We start from the raw sequence: 20,802 nt of genomic DNA on the forward strand, positions 1-20,802 counted from the left end.
ATTAGGGGAACAGAATAGTGTGTGGGGGGGATGAGTGAGGTGGTGGTGGGGGGTTCAGGGGGGCAGAATAGTGTGTGTGTGTGTGTGTGTGTGTGTGTGTGTTAGGGGGGGGGGGGTAAGTTGAGTTGGGGGGGGTTGACCTGCCAAACTTTTCACATTGGATGGGGGGTGGGCGAGTATTTTGTAGGGGGGTGGGGGGAGAAAGAGTCAGGGGGGTGAGCGTGGGAGGCAGAATAGTGGGGGGTGAGTGAGGGGTGTGAGGGCACAGTAGCATGGGGGGATGAGTGAAGGGGTTGGGAGGCAGAATAGTGTGTGGGGGGGGTGGGTGATGCAGAATAGAGTGTGGGGGGGAGATGAGTGAGGGGGTGGGGGAGGCAGAATAGTGTGTGGGGGAAAGACACTGTAGAGCAGGGGAAAGATGAGCGGGGGATACGCGCGGGCACACACACACACACACTCACCCTTGCTTTATGAAAAAAATAGACCTGAATATCTTTTGGTCAGTAATCTAATGTGAAAAGTTTGGCAGGTCAATAGCCTTTTTTCAGCAGTCAACTGTGTATGTGTAATTCAATCATTTTCTGACAACAATCCTTTGGATATTTCAAAGGGGCAAGATATATATTTACATCATTCTGTTGCCAACCTTTGAACTCACGTCTGTAGATAGGAGATAGGACAGAGTTTCACTGAAAATAGGTTATCTTTATTGATAATTATGGTCTTAAAGTATTGAGAAAAATGTATGAAAGTCTGCCATTCTGAAAAACAGAGAACATTTTGAATTTTGGAGCACATTTGAGATGGCAACCAGCTGGTGAATCTTTTTTCAATAGGCCTTCTGGTCTGTAATCCACTGTGAAAACCCTGACAGGACAAATAGGCCTAATTTTCCCAGCCATAGACTCTGTATGTGCATTTCAATCATTATTTCCAGAACTTTCCTTTGGTTATTGCAAGGTGGCCAACTTTATTTTCATTTGTTTTAGTTTAGTCAACCTTTGTAAACGTGTATGTAAGGAAATAGGACAGAATAGTGCTGAAAGTAGTTAATCGTTCATGAATATCACCTTATAGTACAATGTAATAATGCATGAAAACAAGTCATTTTGGAAAATGGCGGCCATATTGAGTTCTGTGCAAAAATTGACGTGGCCCCATGTTTTAATTTCTTCCAATAGGGCTTCTGGTCAGTAATCCACAGAGAAAAGTGTGGTAGAACGAAAGGCCTAATTTTCCCAGCTGATGACCTGTCTATATATGAGGATGTAAACATGAACAGAGTACAAGGCAACATGCTGAAACAAAAAAAAGGTTTAACAGTAATATTCTAAGGCAGACTCATTTTGGTTCAGGGCCCACAAGCAGCCAATTTTGTGTGAAGTGGGCCGTACCATTAACTCATTTGTGAAATATTTCCAAATATCTACTTCATGACAGAATAGAATCACATGCTAGTCAATGATCTGAAGATGAATTGAAACCTGATATCTTAAACACATGCAGCAATTTTGCAAATAGATTTTTTTTTTGCTGTCTCTGACAACGTGTTTCCACGTAGCAGGATATTTATATGGATTTTTTTCCTCCTGTTACATTGGTTTTGTCCTTTCCGTTTCTGCTGAAATGCATTTGTTACAATGGAGGATTTATTTTTATCCACATGTTGCATCTACACCTGAACAGGAGAAAACAAATACCCTGCTAAAAATATCCTGCAACAGCACCTTAGTCATTCCATGTCAGTTCACATGATTCCCTGGAATATATTTTAATGCATTGAAAGAATGAATTGAATAGTGTGGGTTGAACTTGAATTTGTTAATTACCTCCTCCATCACATGTTGATTTAAAAAAAAAAAAAATCATCCCGTCCTTAACAGCAGATAAAACAACAAAGATATCTAAAGACAATGGGTCAAAATGTGTCATTATGTCAACTGCTGAAGAAAAGGTGATTTGTTCTGTTATGTTCTGGACTTACTGAGCCTTGTATTACTTTACAGACTATCTGGTTGTCAGCTCACTGATAAATCCTGTGAGTTTGTGGCCAATGCTCTACAATCAGCAAACACCCTGCTGGAGATGGATCTGAGTAACAGTGCCTTGGGAGATTCTGGAGTTGAATTCATCTGTAGGGGACTGTCTAGTCCTCACTGTAAGCTGCAGACATTAAGGTAAGTGGTCATTGCCTTACCCATTACTGACTGCTATGTGGTATTCCTTCTGCCGCCAGTGGGCCTCTGGTTGGTAAAGCGTATAGCGAGGGCTCCCTGGCCACCTGGCGGTTGTTTGGGTACACTGCAACTAGGCACGTTATGTACCTTGACGGTTAACACGTCATTGCCTCGTCAACTCGAGAGCATTGTATGGGGACCATCTGTACCACCAGAAACACAAGGACATCCAACATGTCTGCCCAACATAGAGATTCCTGGCTTAGCAATTTAACCAATGCTACCCAAGACTATTTAATTGTACAATAGTAATGCAATGTTTCACTGTAAATCAGCCCTTGAAGCAAAGAGACTGTGTGTGCACCATGTTATAATGCAGTGTATAGATACATACATTTTTATAATGAAATCCTAATGTCAGACTATTTTTTTGTGTAAGGTAGGTTGAAATATGACTTTAAATTGGTGCTCGCTTTTGTTTTACCACCAGAATCTCTGGTACCCAGTTACTGGTCCTAGGAGGCCATTCAGTCTCATGTAGAGACCAGTCCTTTGGTACATTAGATGCATCCTACTTGAGACACTATTCAGTGGGTAACCTAATACACGTAGCAGTGTCACTATGAGGATTTAAACCTGAGCTCCAGAGTACAGGCCAACATTCTGAATCTCAAATAGGTTTTTAACTCTATTAGTCTGAGGTGACAAACACGTTACTGGCACAAACTGGTCATTCAATTTGGGAAGGAATAAGAGAATATGAAGATATGAACTGTATTTGGAGGTGCTGAAAGGTCATCACATTCCTCTTTCCTTTGAAAAAGGCTCAACCGGTGTGACCTCTCCAAAGCCAGCTGTGACATGATGTCATCAGTGCTGCAGCGGCCATCTTACCCTCTGCGAGAACTGGACATGAGTGACAACGACCTGCAGGACGGAGGAGTGGAGCTGCTCTGTGTGGGACTGAGACATCCACAATGCAGACTCGAGACACTCAGGTGTGTAGTGTGTCATTTGTACCATGTTATCAAATCAAGGCTTACATGTATGTATGCAAACAACATAAGCGCAAATACAAAAATGAGTTTTCTCATTTTGAAAGTAGTGTCTATTATGTATTGTTTATGTTTAAGAAAAGCAGAGACGAAATTGATATTTCAGGAAAATTGACAGAACATGCTGTCAGTGTCTACTGCTGGTCATATCACTTGGTAGTACTAGTCAGGGAGGAACGGTAGCCTACCATGCACCCCCCCACAACAAAACGCCATATGACTTTTTTAAATCTTCAAGATGTCCTGAATAAGAATTTGAGTGGTAACAGTAATATAACTCACTCCCACTATACTTTTTCACATCATATTGTATATGACCCCAGAATGCTCAATGCATTCTAGTAGTACACTGCCAAGACCTCTAGAGCCATGATGCAATTGGTTATCATACCATATGAAAGCTTGGAGTCTGTAGTATACATATATTATATGGTATTTGGTGTACCTTTTGCATAGCAACGGTTGCTAGGCAAAGCATCTTCCTTAGCAACCACCATCAGTGATACAGTTCCTCTGCGATTACATTGTGCTATGATGTCTGGATCTAGACCATTTTTCCAAGGTTCAACATGACTGCATAGTAAGCTACCGTTCCTCCCCGTCTATAACTCCCTCATCCCAGTAACACCAGTAACATGTTAGAGTAAATTGACACATATACAGCTGTTTGTCATTCAATGCTTTCCATTTATAACCTTACATTTAAACACATGAACACAAGATAAAAGTGAACATCATCACCTTTCCTTTGAGGAAAAGAAATACAGCAATACATTATGAACTGTAGACATTTTACTTCTCATAGAGGAACAAACTAGCTGGTCCATGACTCGAGCAGCTAAATAACTATTTGACAGTTTCCCACCCAACACATCACACTTGTTAAAAGGGGGGAAATGTGACAGGTGGAACAGGGGAGCAGTGTGTTGAGTGGGTGCCATGCTCAGGGTTCTTCAGTCACAGTAGATAATGGAGGAGAGCACTGATTATTCACCTGGTTATAGGTAGGTAGGTAGGTATTCTTCCCTTCGTTATTCACCACCACTACCCACCTATCAGAGTCTGATTATTCACCTGTTAATCATGGGAATTGAACCTGTGACCCCAATGACTCTTTGCAGAATACCTTGTGTACTCTTGATGCATTGGCATCATTGACATGACCCTTTTCCTACTAATCAGGAGACTGGATCTCTTGTTTCAGGTTGTCTGTTTGTCAGATCTCATCCAAGGGTTGTTCTTTCCTGGCGTCTGCCCTCAAATCAAACCCCTCCTACCTAAAGGAGCTTGATCTTACCTACAACCACCCTGGAGACTCGGGTGTCAGAGAGCTCACAGACAGACTGAATGAACCCAGCTGTAAACTAGAGACTCTCAGGTAAGTCTGTCTGTGTCTGTGTCTGTGTCTGTGTGTGTGTGTGTGTGTGTGTGTGTGTGTGTGTGTGTGTGTGTGTGTGTGTGTGTGTGTGTGTGTGTGTGTGTGTGGTGTGTGTGTGTGTGTGTGTGTGTGTGTGAGAGAGAGAGCGAGAGAGAGCGAGAGAGAGAGAGAGAGAGAGAGCGAGAGAGAGCGAGAGAGAGCGAGAGAGAGCGAGAGAGAGCGAGAGAGAGCGAGAGAGAGCGAGAGAGAGCGAGAGAGAGCGAGAGAGAGCGAGAGAGAGAGAGAGAGAGAGAGAGAACTGTGTTACCTCAAAGGAGTGAAACATTACTGAGCCATTTAGGATCGCAGAGCAGGATTTTCATGTGATATGACATAGCGGAGAAGCAAGGAACAACAATGGTGGCTCACATGAAGGAAACATAAATTCTGAAATATTAACTATGTTGTTATCTACCATATCTACCAGCCAAGATGTCCCTGGATGAAAAGGGCAATATCCGGCACTATAGATGGCAGAAATCCTACCACAAATGACTTAGTTTTTTGTCTGCATCCACTGTTCGTAATGCAGTATTGGTCCAACGCATATCATGCCTAGGCTAAAATACACTTAATTGTGACCCTTGCTCTGGTATTTTAACACCAAGGGGTGTTCTCTGAGTTGTGCTGGCGACGTCATGGGACGGGGTGGGGACTGGGACAGGGGCAGCCAATTATCACCTCTAAAACCCCCCACAACCCTAGCCCCACTTGACAACCTTTTTTCTCGACTGCAGTATTTCCGTGATCTTAAAGGCCCTCCTAAGTAAGGGATGGGGGCATGGGCAACCAGTGGCCAGGTCAATATGTGACAGTTTGCAGACAGATTTCACTGTTGCCAGCTGTAGGGCTTAGCATATGCGGAAATGCAAGAGGCCATGCACAGACGAAAATCCCTCTTTTCGTGCAATGTGTAGAGAGAGGTTTTTATAGCATTTTATTGGTGGCAATGTTTTCACCACGTATTTCATGGAGGGTTCGGGCAGAATGGCTACACATTAAGCAGCAAGTTGGACAGCACATGGTCCTCTAAGGGATGTGATTTATTCTCCTGCTCTCTAACCAAGAGATAGTTGCAGCACCTGCACTCAGCAGTGGCAGTGTCACTAGTAGTCACCTGTGTCACAGTGTGCTGCAGTGTCCCTAGTAGTCACCTGTGTCACAGTGTGCTGCACTCAGGGCTGATGGCAGTCACTGCTGCTGTCAGATGTCTCAAGCGAACTTTCTCAGCAGTGCTGGCTGGATTTAGTAACCTCTAGTCTCCTTTTAACTCTCTTCCTCTCCTCTCCCCCTCTCCTCTCCACGTCTTCCTCTCCACTCCCCCTCTCCTGCCCTGTCCTCTCCTCTCTTCTCCTCCTCCCTCTCCTTGTCTTCCTCCTTTCTCCTCTCCTCTCCTCATCGGTCTCTCCTCTACTCCTCTCCTCTTCCTCATCGTCCTCTCCTCTCCTCACCTTCCATCTTCTCCTATTCTCTTTGTCCTCTCCTCTCCTTTCCTCTCCTCTCCGCTCCTCTCGTCGTCCTCTCCTCTCCTCTCTTCTCCTCTCCTCTCCTCTCCTCTCATGTGCTTTACTCCACACCTCTTCATGTCCACTGTGTTTTTCTTCTGTCATCTCTCCTCAGGTTTGATCATGGAGGAGAATGCAGAATGAAAGCAGGACCTAGGAAATGTGAGTACACACACACACACACACACACACACACACACACACACACACACACACACACACACACACACACACACACACACACACGTGTGTGTGCAATGTATGCATGAAAAAACTTCATCACACTAGATTCACTCTCAAAAGCACACACACACACACACACACACACACACACACACACACACACACACACACACACACACACACACACACACACACACACACACACACACACACACACTAACCCTCCACTTCTCACTCACTCACTCACTCACTCGCACAGTAAAACTATGGTTGCTTCAGAGTACTTAGAGTAACTATGACATACTATGGTAAAACTACATAAAAACCACACTATAACCATGGTTACTGCATTAATACCATGGTCAAATTTTCATAAGGGTAGTTAAGAGGATTCCAGGCTCTTCTATCAGATGATTTACCTCAAGGTTAACTTCACCTGGTTTACTACTGTGCCAGCCCTCAGGTATCTTTCTCAATGTCCCCCTAAGGCTTCCTAACGCCCCCTGGTGGGCTGTAGAGCCCCCGTTGAGAAACACTATTCTACAGTCTCAGGAGCCACACTACTGTCTGTAGAGTCCTCACACACACCTCTTCAAACACAACTCTAACACATCATTCACACACACACACACACACACACACACACACACACACACACACACACACACACACACACACACACACACACACACACACACACACACACACACACACACACACACACACACAGGTCCTCTTCAAATAATTAGCATATTGTGTTAAAGTTTCTTTTTTCCCCCATAATGTAATGATAAAAACAATCAAAATAATCAATCTTACACACACACCCCAACCAAACTTGGTGGTCTAAAACTGGGCGTCAGGACCCCTAGGGTGGTCATGAAGGTAATGCAGGGCAGTCGCAGAGAGAAGACACACAATCCACACTGTGTGTGTGTGTGTGTGTGTGTGTGTGTGTCAGTCGGTATGTTTAGACTGGCAAAGGTTTTTGTACTTTTCTTTGTTGTTTTACTGTTAACGGAGAAAAGCTGGAGTGCAAAAACATTGTTATGCTAACAAGCTAAGGTTCACTTCCTGTCTCTGCTTCACTGCCCTGTTTGAGAAAAAACAATAAAGGCTACAAGCCCCCCAAAATACTTAAAGGTACACTGTGCAGGAAATGGTCAAAAGGTACAGCAACTATGCTGCTCATTGAAACTGGGTTGCCTATTGCCAAATTTGATCTTTTCATGAAAGTTTACCAAGCAATAAACTTATATTTTCTAGTATGGCTATGACCCAAATTTTTGCAGCTAAAAATGGCTATTTCTGGAAATTCAAAATGGAGGACCATGGAGAAGATCCCCCTTTTCATGTATAAAAAGTGCAATTTTTCCAGTCATAATGAATACTTAGAATTTGATGGTGGTGGTAAGTATTCATGGAAAAGGTAATGGGTAGCATGGATTCTGGAAACAAGCAACTAAAAATCTTACACAGTGTATCTTCTATACAAAGCGGATTCCAAAAAAGTTGGGACACTTGGTATTTTGTGAATCGAATCAAAATGCTGGCAATTTTAAAACATTCAATATGTTAAGGTAGAGCATTGTGTTCAGACAACATATCAGTTGTTAAAGTCAAGCATAATTATTGTTTTAATGCTTTTTTATGTTGGATAAGACTAAAAACAACACAAGGGAAGATAATTAGCAGTTAAATACGTTGAATGATGGCATGATTTTATTAAAATCAGCTGTTTTGGTAACACTTTAGAATAATGGATGCAAAAAAGCATTATAAAGACTTAATAAATAATTAACTATTGATGAACAAAACATTAACAAACGTTTGTAAATGATTAGGAAATGTAAACAAATGCTTGTAAATGACTAGGAAATGTTATGTTAATATTTCATATTCATCAAACATTTACAAGTTGCTTGTAAATGAATAAAATAGTCTGTTATAAGGTGTGTAAAATCTTGAATATATCATTTGTATATCATTTTATAAAGCATTAATAAAGCTTAGTTAATAATAAAAACATTTGTTAATGTTTTATTCATCATTAGTTAATTATTTACTGAGTCTTTACTAAGGAACATTATTATAAAGTGTTACCGCTGTTTTTTGTTGTTTAATCTGGTGACCCACACTTCCCTCTTCATTGTACCCCATAGATTTCTATACCACGCTTAGGTATTTTGGTGGTTATGGACATTGTAAATCACCAGACAGAACATTCCATTGACTTTCAATGGGGTTTAGTTTCGTTTCTGGCAAATTAGAATGTCCATAACCACCAAAGCCCCAAAACACGGCATGGAAATCTATGGGGTATATTGAAGAGGGAAGTGTGGGTCACCAGATCAACAAACAACAGCTGACAGCAAAGCATCAAGGATATCTGGGCTTCCAAAACTCCCATGCAATGCCTCTGCCATTGACTTCAATGTTAAACGTAGTCAGGTCGGCAGTCTAACCCATGACTACGCTTTTGAGTAATGAACCAGGCTGGGACTTTTTAAAGCCTCAGGAAACTTTTACCAGTGTTTAGAGTTAATTCGTTGACTCAGATTATTAGGTTAATAGCTTGTTTAGACAACCTTTTCATGATGTGCTCATTTTTTGAGATTGGAATTTTGGGTTTTCATGAGCTGTATGCCAAAATCATCAATTTTAAAACAATACAAGACCTGAAATATTTCAGTTGGTGTGCAATTAAAGCATATGAAAGATTATTTTTATCATTACATTATGGGGGAAAAATGAACTTTAACACAATATGCTAATTATTTGAAGAAGACGTGTGTGTGTGTGTGTGTGTGTGTGTGTGTGTGTGTGTGTGTGTGTGTGTGTGTGTGTGTGTGTGTGTGTGTGTGTGTGTGTGTCTGTGTGTGTGTGTGTGTGTGTGTGTGTGTGTGTGTGTGTGTGTGTGTGTGTGTGTGTGTGACCGGTAACAAGGCAGACTATGGCTGTGATGCAGGACCCCATTTCCAGAAGAAATCACCATCTACAGTAATGAACTGTAGAACCTCAGAACACAAACACACACACACACACACACACACTTCAATCACATGAGCTCCTCATTTTACAGCAGTGGTTCTCAACCTTTTTTTAAATAAACGCCCCTGGACCCTCATCATAACTCTCCCAACACCCCCTTGACCTCATCATAAGCCTGCCAACACTCCCGTAGCCTTAGAAATATAAAAAAGACTAATGCACCCCAATGGCAACTAAGCACCACCCTCCCTCAGGTGTGTCTTTTTCAATGCCCCCCTAGAGCCCCGGTTGAGAAACACTATTCTACAGTCTGCAGAGTCCTCACACACCCCACTTCATGTTTCATGCACATTCTCATCTGCACACACACACACACACACACACACACACACACACACACACACACACACACACACACACACACACACACACACACACACACACACACACACACACACACACACACACCTGTCTCACACACACACACACACACACACACACACACACACACACACACACACACACACACACACACACACACACACACACACACCACACACACACACACACACACACACACACACCTGTCTCACACAGTATGCACACACACACACACACACACACACACACACACACACACACACACACACACACACACACACACACACACACACAGTGTAGAAGTGTGTGTGAGTGTGTGAGTGAGAGAGAGACTACATTCACTTGAAAAAACAAACAAACCCACACGCACACCTCTGTCACTCATGTGAACACACACACACACACACACACACACACACACACACACACACACACACACACACACACACACACACACACACACACACACACACACACACAGTTGGAGGATCAATCTCAGCTCACTTTTTGGCCAAATAGAAAAAAGTAGAAAAAGGTCCACACACACACACACACTGCTCCATATGTTGCAAATTGTCAAAAAAGTGTGTGTGTGTGTGTGTGTGTGTGTGTGTGTGTGTGTGTGTGTGTGTGTGTGTGTGTGTGTGTGTGTGTGTGTGTGTGTGTGTGTGTGTGTGTGTGTGTGTGTGTGTGTGTGTGTGTGTGAGACTCACTGGAAAAAAAACCCACACACGCACACCTGTGTCACTCATGTGAACACACACACACACACACACACACACACACACACACACACACACACACACACACACACACACACACACACACACACACACACACACACACACACACACACACACACACACACAGACTTAGAGGATCAAACTCAGCTCAGTTTTCGACAAAATAGAAAAAAGTGTGTATGTGTGGTCTCTTTTCCCATATTCTGATGAGTGTGTTGTCTATTTCTTCCTTCCTCTCCTCTTGTGTGCAGATGCCTTTGAGGTCTCACTGGACCCAAATACAGCGCACAGACGCATCTCTCTCTCTGAGGGGAACAGGAAGGTGACATGTATGAAGCAGCAGCAGCAGTATCCTGACCACCCAGACAGATTTGACTCCTGTCCTCAGGTGCTGTGTAGAGAGGGCCTGTCTGGACGCTGCTACTGGGAGGCTGAGTGGAGTGGTGATGGGGCTGCTATAGCAGTGTCATATAAAAGCATCCAGAGGAAAGAAGAGGGGAATGAGAGCAGTTTTGGATGGAATGACAAGTCCTGGAGTCTGGGGTGCCGTAGTAACAGTTACACTGCACGTCACAATAATAAGAGTACTGGCATACCCGCCCCCTCCCCCCGCTCCAGAAGAGTAGGAGTCTACCTGGACTGGCCAGCAGGCACTCTGTCCTTCTACAGCGTCTCCTCTGACACACTCACCCACCTGCACACGTTCCACTCCACATTCACTCAGCCCCTCTATCCTGGGTTTAGGGTTGGCTCCTCAGTGTCCCTGTGCCAGATCACATGAGCTCCTCATCCTACAGGACACACACACACACACACACACACACACACACACACACACACACACACACACACACACACACACACACACACACACACACACACACACACACACACACACACACACACACCTGTATCACTCACTCACTCACTCTCTCACTACTCACACTGACACTCACACAATCTTACTTGGGTCCCTGTGCCAGATCACATGAGCTCCTCCACACACCGCTATGACACATGCACACGCACAGACACACTTACACACACATAAACTCGCACGCATACACAGAGAGCGAGAGATGCATTTTTCTGTTCATCTTGACTCCTCAGTGTCCCTGTGCCAGATCATAGTAGCTCCTCATCCTACAGGACACACACACACACACACACACACACACACACACACACACACACACACACACACACACACACACACACACTCACACACACACACACACACACACACACACACACACACACACACACACACACAGGATATCCAGTGTTGCATCTGTGGATACCCCCACTCTGTAGTATATAGTGTTATCTCTGTTGATCAGCATGTTTTAATAATATATTGTACACATCTGTGGTTCCCAAACTTCTTCTGCTGGGACCCCCTTTTGGATCTTGGCAGATTTTCACATCCCCCACCTCCCATTGTTTAAATGTGAAAACATATTTTTGCTAAACTTTAAGGAAAGGTAAATACATGTATTGGTGGGAATATATTTACTAACAATGTATGGAAAGATTATAAAAGCACATATTCAAGGTTTTATGCAAACAGTTCCTTCTGTGTGTGACCCCTCTGCAGTACCTTCATGACCCCCTTAGGGGTGCTGACCCCCAGTTTGGGAACCACTGGTATACATCAAGTGTAATTGTTTAGACAGCTGAGATAATTGTGTACATATCATTCCAATGCCTTTGTCATTGTTTTCTATTAGTTTAAGTTGTGTTTGTATAACTCCTCATCATGTGAACCCTTTTGTCCACTCATGCTAATAAAACTTGGGTTCGGATTCCTCCAAATATACCAGTACTAAAGTTAACAAATATGATGAATATATTGTTAATTATATTGTATATTTTGATGGACTTGTTCGTATGAATAACACAATAACATTGTGTATCAGCTTATCAACTATCAGAGTAGGCTACCCCACTATAGGGGCAATAAAGGGTTCAGTCATTCATTCATTCGTATAAATACTAAATGTAAGTAAATAAATAATTAATTCATATTAATTAAAGCGAGCCTACCCTGTTAGCCTGGGAACTCCCATACTGCCTTTAGTTCTACACAATCGTTTCGATCTGAAAGACAATCTCACTTTTGATTAGGTCTGGTGGTAACCAGGCAAGCTGCCTGGCAATCGAAAGCAGAGGCTTTGCAGGCTACCAGCCAGGGCTGCGCGACGTGTTCCCACGGCAACCTGCCCAAGCCTGAGCGCTTTGCTTCGTGCGATAACAGCAGAGATTCTTTAAGTATAGAGATATGCCAGTGTAATAGGTTTCTATGCACAGCTAACGTGACCAGGTTACGGTCTGCCTAAAGGGGCGTGTCATAATACTCCTAGAGCGTGTTCCATTCTCGACACTGTGCACTGTATACTGTGATACAGTGCACTTTCCACCCTCAACTTAACGGCTAAATTTGAGGGTGGAGTGCAGGTCCAATTCACGTTCTGTCTGATACACTTCACGGAGTTTATCAACCGCCAATATACAATTCATCACAGAAGACACTGTTCCTTATGTTAACAAAGTTACCCCTTTCTCTTATACACATGGCTATTGTCTTTGGAATAAAAACTATGCTGTCATCACAGAGATTCGGTAGTTTGACTGATCTGACACTCAACCAGAGAGGAAACTACGGAACAAACATGGCGGCCGTTTTGTATTTTCTATTGTTTCCCTTTAAAGCTTTATGCTTGTTTCTCAATTCCATTGTACAGCTTAATAGTTTAGATTAAAGGTGGAAAAAGCTGTGAATTTATTTGTCTTTCTGTAATTTTTTACATCACAAAAACCTGACATTTGAGGAGGGGTGTGTAGACTTTTTGAAGGCACTGTATATTGCCTGCCTTCGTAGATTAAATGAATGGCTTGGATGAATGGATAGGTTGCATTTTAAAACAACAATAAAAACAGTTTGTTATATTTCATTTTAAAAGCCCTTCTAGGGATGGGCATTGGAAATTAGCCTATGGCTAGAAATGCTGTGATACTTATCTGTTAGGTTGTTGTACAGCCTACTTGATGTGTATTTGTCCCTACTCAAATAAACCATAACTAACTAACTGAAGCCTACTTTTTAACAGCTCATTTTCTGAATCAATGTTTTTGTTATGCATGTGAACTCTCAAGAATAGTTTTTAAAACACATGTTCGTTTTTATTTTCAAGAAATGTTTCCTAGGGCAAGCAGTGCCTACCCTAAGCGCACGTCTCTGTTATAGTCTCTCTGCTGAGCATGAATGTTGTACTGTCAAACCTGCTGCCGGCTGATTATGACAGCATTTAAGCTTTCAACTGCATAATACAGTATATCACATGCTTGACACCATCTAAAGCAAATTTGTTTATCTTGGTCTCAGGAGAGATGAACAGACCAAGGATATGGATCACTGGAACCATGTCGTGTGATCTGAAGAGACCAAGATAAACAAATTTGCTTTAGATGGTGTCAAGCATGTGTGGTGGTAAACAAGTGAGTTTTTACAAAAAAGGTGTATCCTCTCATAAGCCAAGCATGGTAGTGGGACTGACATGGTTTGGGGATGCATGAATGCTGTCAACATTGGCAATCTGAAATACACCTAAAAGAAACGTGCATGTCAACATGCACTGTGACTACTGAAGCAGATCATGATATTCTCCATAGGATTGCATTCAAATCTCACACCAATCTATTTAAGCCAGATGCAGACTCAAAATTTAAAAGTTCAATGCAAAGAAAGGTTGAAACGCACACTGATGACCTCCCTTGTCATCCCTTTTCATTTCATTTCATTTCGAGACGATTCGAGCCAACATAGCCCCTTCTCTACCGGATTTTAATCTGGGGTGTACTCACTTTTGTGAGCACATGTTCAAACATTAATGGCTGTATTTTGTTTTTTTCTGAGTGAACAAGAAATTTAAGCGGTTAAATATGTTGTTAAAAGGTCACTAATCATTGTGTCAAAGTTACATTTCTGTAATGCTTTCCTATGAAAAGATATACTCAAAAATCTGCAGAACTGTGAGGGGTGTATTCACTTTCGTGATATTCTGTATGTTCCACACCAGTGTGTGGAGTCAACACTCCATCCAACAATTCTCACACTTCCTCTGGATACACACACAGCAAACACAGGCCATTTAGCCATTACTGCAGTCAAGACAGTTTAGAGTTTGAACTCCATCCTAACGAAAATAAAAGGTTCCTGTTCAATTCTAATCATATATAATTTTGCCAGTATAGATGTTAAATTGTTACTGTAATCTTCAGCTTGCAGAGGAGAGGAAGAGAGCCACACTGCTTCTTCACAATTTCATCACCCAATTTTTGGCTAGCTGATGTTTCTGCACTAAACCTTCATCAGAAGTTGCTACTGTACAACAAAAAGGACTGTATAGCAGGGGTCAGCAATATGCTGGAGAGCCACATGTGGCTCTTTTGGGAACTGTATCTCTCTCTTCGAGGGTTGTCGACCCTCCCTTGAAATACGGAATTGTCTCATGTTTATAAATAGAAGTATGGGTTCCATATTGAGCTGAAATGGGACACAGGACGTTAAAATGCAGAAAATCACATCTAAGAAATACAACATTTTCGAACGCAAGTTGGCAGCTGGCAACCCTATACTTAGCCATGATCAATAAAAGTAATCATTTACCTGTACACTCTGAAATTGTTGGGCTTGTTGAAATACATGCTTTGAAATTGTGTTTTTAAAATGGTATGCCTCTCGTGAAAATTAGAAAAAAAAAACTTTTTATGGCTCTCTCCACCAAAAAGGTTCCTGACCCCTGTTATTCCTGTCCCCTGCTGACCCCCCCTATACATACATCCCATTAGGACAAGTGGCTCAACTTACCCCACCACTAATGTCTCATCTTGCCCCGCTGTCTCTCATGACGCTGGGGACACATTGCAGGCAAAACGAGCGAGGTGAAGAGAGGCAAAATTCAGTGCTCCATTCTGACAGCTCAACTGTCATCAGGTCTTCGTGGCGAATCAAATGGAATGGAAGAGTTATGTTGTTGATTTGATTGGCTAGCACATGCAAAATTTGCTCCTCATTTGCAGCATGATGTTAAACTTTGTTTTGATAATTTTGCTTGCTTTCACCTCCCTCATAGGAATGAATGGCGAAGTTCGCTTTGCTTGGCCAAACCTTTGTCTATGTCCCTACCTTGATTGTATGGATCTTAGAAATGTCATGTATTCAATTGGGTACATACTTGTGCTTTTGAAAATGTATTCAGTCATGAGAGATATCTTTTAAAAAAAAACCACTAAACTCAAACACAGAATCAAAAGAATTCATCTGGATTTTAATGCAGCCATCAGTCAAATCATGCCATACAAGTCGCACCACCTCCACTTTTCACACACAAACAACTGATGATTTCATAACATCCTGTAACAAACAAGAAATAGGCCCCTACTACGTACAGTAGATGCCAGTGGGGAAAGGATAAGGACAGTTCTCTGATGAAACATCCAGTCGTTCTCCTTTCATTAGTGTTTATCTGACCAGAAGACCATCATGCATCACAGTCACTTGGACTTTGAATCTGCGGAACAAAATAAAAAAAATATATATTTAAAAAATACACATTTATTTCATTTTATATGAAAACTCATCGCAGCCTATAGATTGCCTCCTCACTATGCACAATTTCCACGATCTGTAGCCCCAAAATGTCTTGCTTTTCACATAGGTGTAAAAGCTTAACACAGCATATCAAATGATTAAGCTATGCTATAATAGTACAGAAACTGATAGACAGTCAGACTGAGGGATGGTATATCCAAAGAAGGTGGATCTAACAAGAGCGTCATTTTGTTTATTTTCCGGTATCCACTTTATATCGGGTGAACACCCCTTTAGGAGAACTTCGGTTAGGAGACCTTCGGAGTCCTGAGGTTGAGAATCAATGAAGTCCCCTTAGCAGAAGCGCACTTCTTGCGCAAACACGTCAAAAAGAGAAGCAGTAGGGGACAACGCCCCCTTAGGAGACCCAACTTGAGCACATGCTTTTGTATTGAGTGGGCATGTTTTGCGCTATCTTGTTCTGATTCAGTAGTTTTGGTATATCTGCCTTCAAATGCAAGCTAGTATAGTAGGAGGTGTCCAATTCAGGCAAATCGAAGAGGTTGACCTGGGCAGAGGTAGTGCAGGTTCAGTTGTAAGTTTAGGAACATTTCATATAGATTTTTCCATTCAGCATTTTTGGGAAAATCAAGATGGCTGACATCATATTTGGCAAAATTGACATATTTAGTATTTTTTAAGTCTATTCATCCATTGTTGACTTTTATTTGTAATATTTGTTATATGACTGAAGTCAGCCATCACATAAACTAAATCCATTACAAAATCCAAGATGGCCGACATTTCATATAGCAAAATCAATATTAACATAATGCTTTCAGGTCTATAAAGCCATTAATTTATGAATTTAAGCACAGAAGATTTTGTGCAGGTCCAAATTATTGTTCAAACAAAAATTACTATGAATCAATTCATGTACGGTACCTGTTATGCAGTGCTACCTGTACAGTAGTGTTGCATATGCACTGGTTTGGCTTCCTATGTCAAGGCCAAGGCCTACAAAGTTGCTTCAGGGTCGGCTTCAGCTTATCTGAAGGCTATGAATCCAAATGTTCTGGGATGCTGCATTCATCCAATTCCAACAATCTTGCCATGCTCTCTGCTCACAGAGCTAGGCTCTTTGGTATGACAGTGTAACCAAAACCTTCTTGACATGGGCTTACTCCAAATATTATCCCAAAAGGTATCTGTGTTTTCTAGTTGTCTGCTGATGTTGCATAACCTTTTTGGATGTTATTGGGAATAAATTAAGATGTCATGTAAACAAATTCTGCTCCCATTACAATGACCAGGGACCATTACAGTTCCCAAATATGCTGGAAAATCAATTATAACTCCCACAGCATACATAGTTTCCAAGATCTGGAACCCCAAAATGGCAAGACTTTTCAACACACATTTCACAAAGTCAGTTTTTAAGGCTTAATATAGCCAAACATAATCAAGGCATGCTATTTGTAAGTACATCATCTGGTAGACAGGATCATATTGAGGGGCCATGTTGATTTTTAGGCCTGTATCTTCCTTCAAACTAAAACCAGAGGTGTCAAAATCTGCTTGTGAATTTTGTATGCAATTCACAGGCTTGAAAAGTGGGCATGGCACCCCAACTTTGCAGGGCTTGATCTCCGCAACCGTTGGACGTAGGGTGCTAATACTTGGTATTCTTTCAATTGACAGAATATGTGAGATATCGGGTGAATCGGAGAGGGTCACCTGGGGAGATTCTAGGGAATCATGTGAATTGACATGGAATGACCCTCCGGGATAATGTATAGTGTAAATTGTGCATTTGAATAGTGACAATACAAGCTATTGTGTTCTATTCTATTGTCTGACATTACATTACATTTATCAGATACTTTAATGCAAAGTGATTTACAAAGGACACGCATAGTGCAGCAGTGTACAAGCTGATGGTGAGCGTAGAGTACACAAGACAAAGGTAGGGGCTATGTATGAATGAGTACAGCCAGTTTTGTCAGAGGTGTCAAAATGTAAAAAAAAAAATGTGCTACAGTTTTCTTTCAACACAGATGACTGACTTTACAGAGTAACTGGTCTATATTTACTGTAGGCTACAATACCTGTTTTACGATCAGCTGATGCTGAACTGATTGGATCAGATCTGTGGTAGTTTTTTTAATGTTTTTTTTTTTCCCACACAGTCTGTCTACCTGAGAAGGTACAGTGGGATAACTGCTGTAACAACTGTAATGTGGACTGGTGTTGTACTCACACTATACTTCTACTTTTACTTTTTACACATGTGTTTTGTTGATATGCTTTGTCTTAACACATTGAGTACCGACGACGTAATAATGCGTTTTTCACGCCCATGCGTTGTATACCAAAACGTAAAGATGCGTTTTTGCATTTAAATATCATATTTTGAATCTACACCCTTCAATGGACAATATATGTGATTTTGGTAGCTCTGTGATGGACATAAATGACAACATTTGCAGTCCAAAGTTGTTTGATTGTTATGATGTTTGAGTGTTATGATTTGGATATTTTAATTTAACTTACCAAGATGTCTGGATGCCAACCCATGTCGCCTATCGCGCTGCCTGCATTGATTTCCCTAGTACGGTCACTGTAGCATGTGTTGTCTCTGACTTCACGCAATAAACACCATTGTATAGTGCCTGGAGTATCTTGAACTTTCTGGACTTGCTAGACTTTTACCAGATCCTTGGATCCAAATGGCACCCGATATGTGATTGCAGTAATGCGCTCCGATTTGGACGTTTGATCGCCAAAAAGATAAGTTTCTGTGTCTTCCTGTATGTGAGAAGCCAGAAGCTAGCATGGCTACATATCATGATTCCCTGATTGTCGCTCCCAACGCAGGACGCTCCCCTGTCGGCTCGCTCCCACTAGCCAGACTATCGATCCGGGTGGGACTACACGTCCGGGAGTGATAGAAACACCTGGGACTACACGTCCGGGAGCGATCTCAGTTGGGAGTGTCCATCTGCCACCGCATATGATTCGGATCGGATGGGCTAGGCTACATCTAAGCATCATATCATTTGGATTTGTTGTCAATGTTGGGCTATTATTTCGGGAGTCATCGGGAGCTATTTAAGCAAATGTCTCACCCTCTGCATGTGTGCAAAGAGTTTGTGATCAGTCCACGTGAAAAACGGGGATTTCAAAGGGCATCGATTGCTGGTGTCGTAGTGTGACAGAGCAGGAGGTGTGCTGCCGTATTCGTGAATCGTGCTATGTTGTTGTTTCCCTAGTAGCCTACGATCGGTAGCGTGTATTGTGTCTGACTTCACGCAATAGGTAAACACAGAGACCATTGTATATCGTGCCAGGAGTATCTTGAACTTTCTGGGCTTGCTACCTAGACCTTTACCAGCTCCTTGGATCAAAATGGCACCCGAATTGTAATTGGAGTAATGCGCTCCGATTTAGAAGTTTGATCGCCAACCAGATAAGTTTATTTGATTATTCACTCCTATGTTGAACTGTCTTCCTGTATGTGAAAAGCCAGAAGCTAGCATAGATGGCTACATATGGATCGGATGGGCTACATCTAAGCATCATATCATTGGGATTTGTTGTCAATGTTGGGCTATTATTTCGGGAGTCATCGGGAACTATTTTAGCAAATGTCCGACCTTCTGCATGTGTGCAAAGAGCTTGTGTTCAGTCTGTGTGAAAAACGTGGATTTCGAAGGGCATTGATTGCCGGTGTCGTAGTGGTTTAGAGCAGGAGGTGTGTCTTGACGTGCAGGAAGATGTGTGTCAGAGCTAACCTTGCACCAAATTGTGATTAAAACCAACTCATCCCCTTTCAAACTCGTCACATTCTGAAGAAGCGCACCCTTCACAAAAACCTCAATATCTCCGATTGTAGCTGAATTCCATGGATACCCACTTCGGTTTAGCGTGGGTTTACTCGGCAATAAAAGCTCGTAGAGACACACAGTTTTCACCTACTAAGAGGGCAGCGTCTCCACTTTCAAACGAGTCATAACATATTTCAGTGGCCCTATCACATAATAAGCTGTGAGTCTACAAAAAAACGTAAAAAAGGGCTTAGAACGCTGGTATTCTACGACATAATTCCGTGAGCACCGCCGGTATTCAATGTGTTAACTGTCTTCCAGGGCGAAGGGTGCCAGTTTGAACACTCCCGTGACCTTGGCGGTTTCAAGTTCCATGAAGTGTGCAAATTCTACATTCAGGGCTTTTGCATGCGTGGAGACAGTTGCCTCTACATGCACAATATCCTTTCTGTGTCTGACCCCGACAAGGTCAATTATGTTGTTAAATGTGTACCAGTATAAGCAATACTCTAGTTATAGCAATATACCTGCAGTAGTTAGTGCAACTCTTCAGCCAGGTACTACTTAAAGGGGTATGCCACTATTTTGGGGCTTAATACAGTTAAAATCGTTGGCTGAGGTTTATAAAGGTGGTAAAGTGTCTTATTTTTCATGTTAAGCGTTGTCTTGCTTTAAGACAAGTTAAAAGAGGGCATATGTCGCTAAGCTAGTGAAAGTCAATGTATCTGTGTAGCATGCTTCAATGCTACACGGATACATTGACTTTCACTAGCTTAGCGACATATTCCCTCTTTTAACCTGTCTTAAAGCAAGACAACGGCTTACATGAAAAATAAGACACTTTACCACCTTTATAAACCCCAGCCAACGATTTTAACTGTATTAAGCCCCAAAATAGTGGCATACCCCTTTAAGTAATGGTTGAAATGC

General features: G+C 42.1%; 1 protein-coding gene and 1 long non-coding RNA gene across 4 annotated transcripts in view; one reads left to right on the plus strand and one right to left on the minus strand.

The window, feature by feature from the left end:
- The window catches only part of LOC134452766 (NACHT, LRR and PYD domains-containing protein 12-like), a 60,887-nt gene extending 49,382 nt beyond the window's left edge, over positions 1 to 11,505 (plus strand). For 2 of the 3 annotated variants that reach the window (XM_063203345.1, XM_063203362.1), the window contains 4 exons: positions 3,002 to 3,175; positions 4,437 to 4,610; positions 6,270 to 6,316; positions 10,704 to 11,505. In XM_063203345.1, the coding sequence (XP_063059415.1) occupies positions 3,002 to 3,175; positions 4,437 to 4,610; positions 6,270 to 6,316; positions 10,704 to 11,233 (925 nt within the window). In that variant the 3' untranslated portion in view covers positions 11,234 to 11,505. Of the gene's footprint in view, positions 1 to 2,006; positions 2,178 to 3,001; positions 3,176 to 4,436; positions 4,611 to 6,269; positions 6,317 to 10,703 lie in introns of all 3 variants that reach the window. The other variant, XM_063203353.1, reaches the window with a different exon arrangement.
- Positions 11,506 to 15,761: 4,256 nt separating this feature from the next.
- LOC134453129 (uncharacterized) lies at positions 15,762 to 20,305 on the minus strand. The gene is made up of 2 exons (XR_010035556.1): positions 18,599 to 20,305; positions 15,762 to 16,025 (listed from the first exon to the last, which is right to left on the minus strand). It is a non-coding gene; the product is annotated as an uncharacterized LOC134453129 (long non-coding RNA).
- Positions 20,306 to 20,802: the final 497 nt, after the last annotated feature.

Source organism: Engraulis encrasicolus, chromosome 1, assembly GCF_034702125.1.
Source record: "Engraulis encrasicolus isolate BLACKSEA-1 chromosome 1, IST_EnEncr_1.0, whole genome shotgun sequence".
Taxonomy (NCBI): domain Eukaryota; kingdom Metazoa; phylum Chordata; class Actinopteri; order Clupeiformes; family Engraulidae; genus Engraulis; species Engraulis encrasicolus.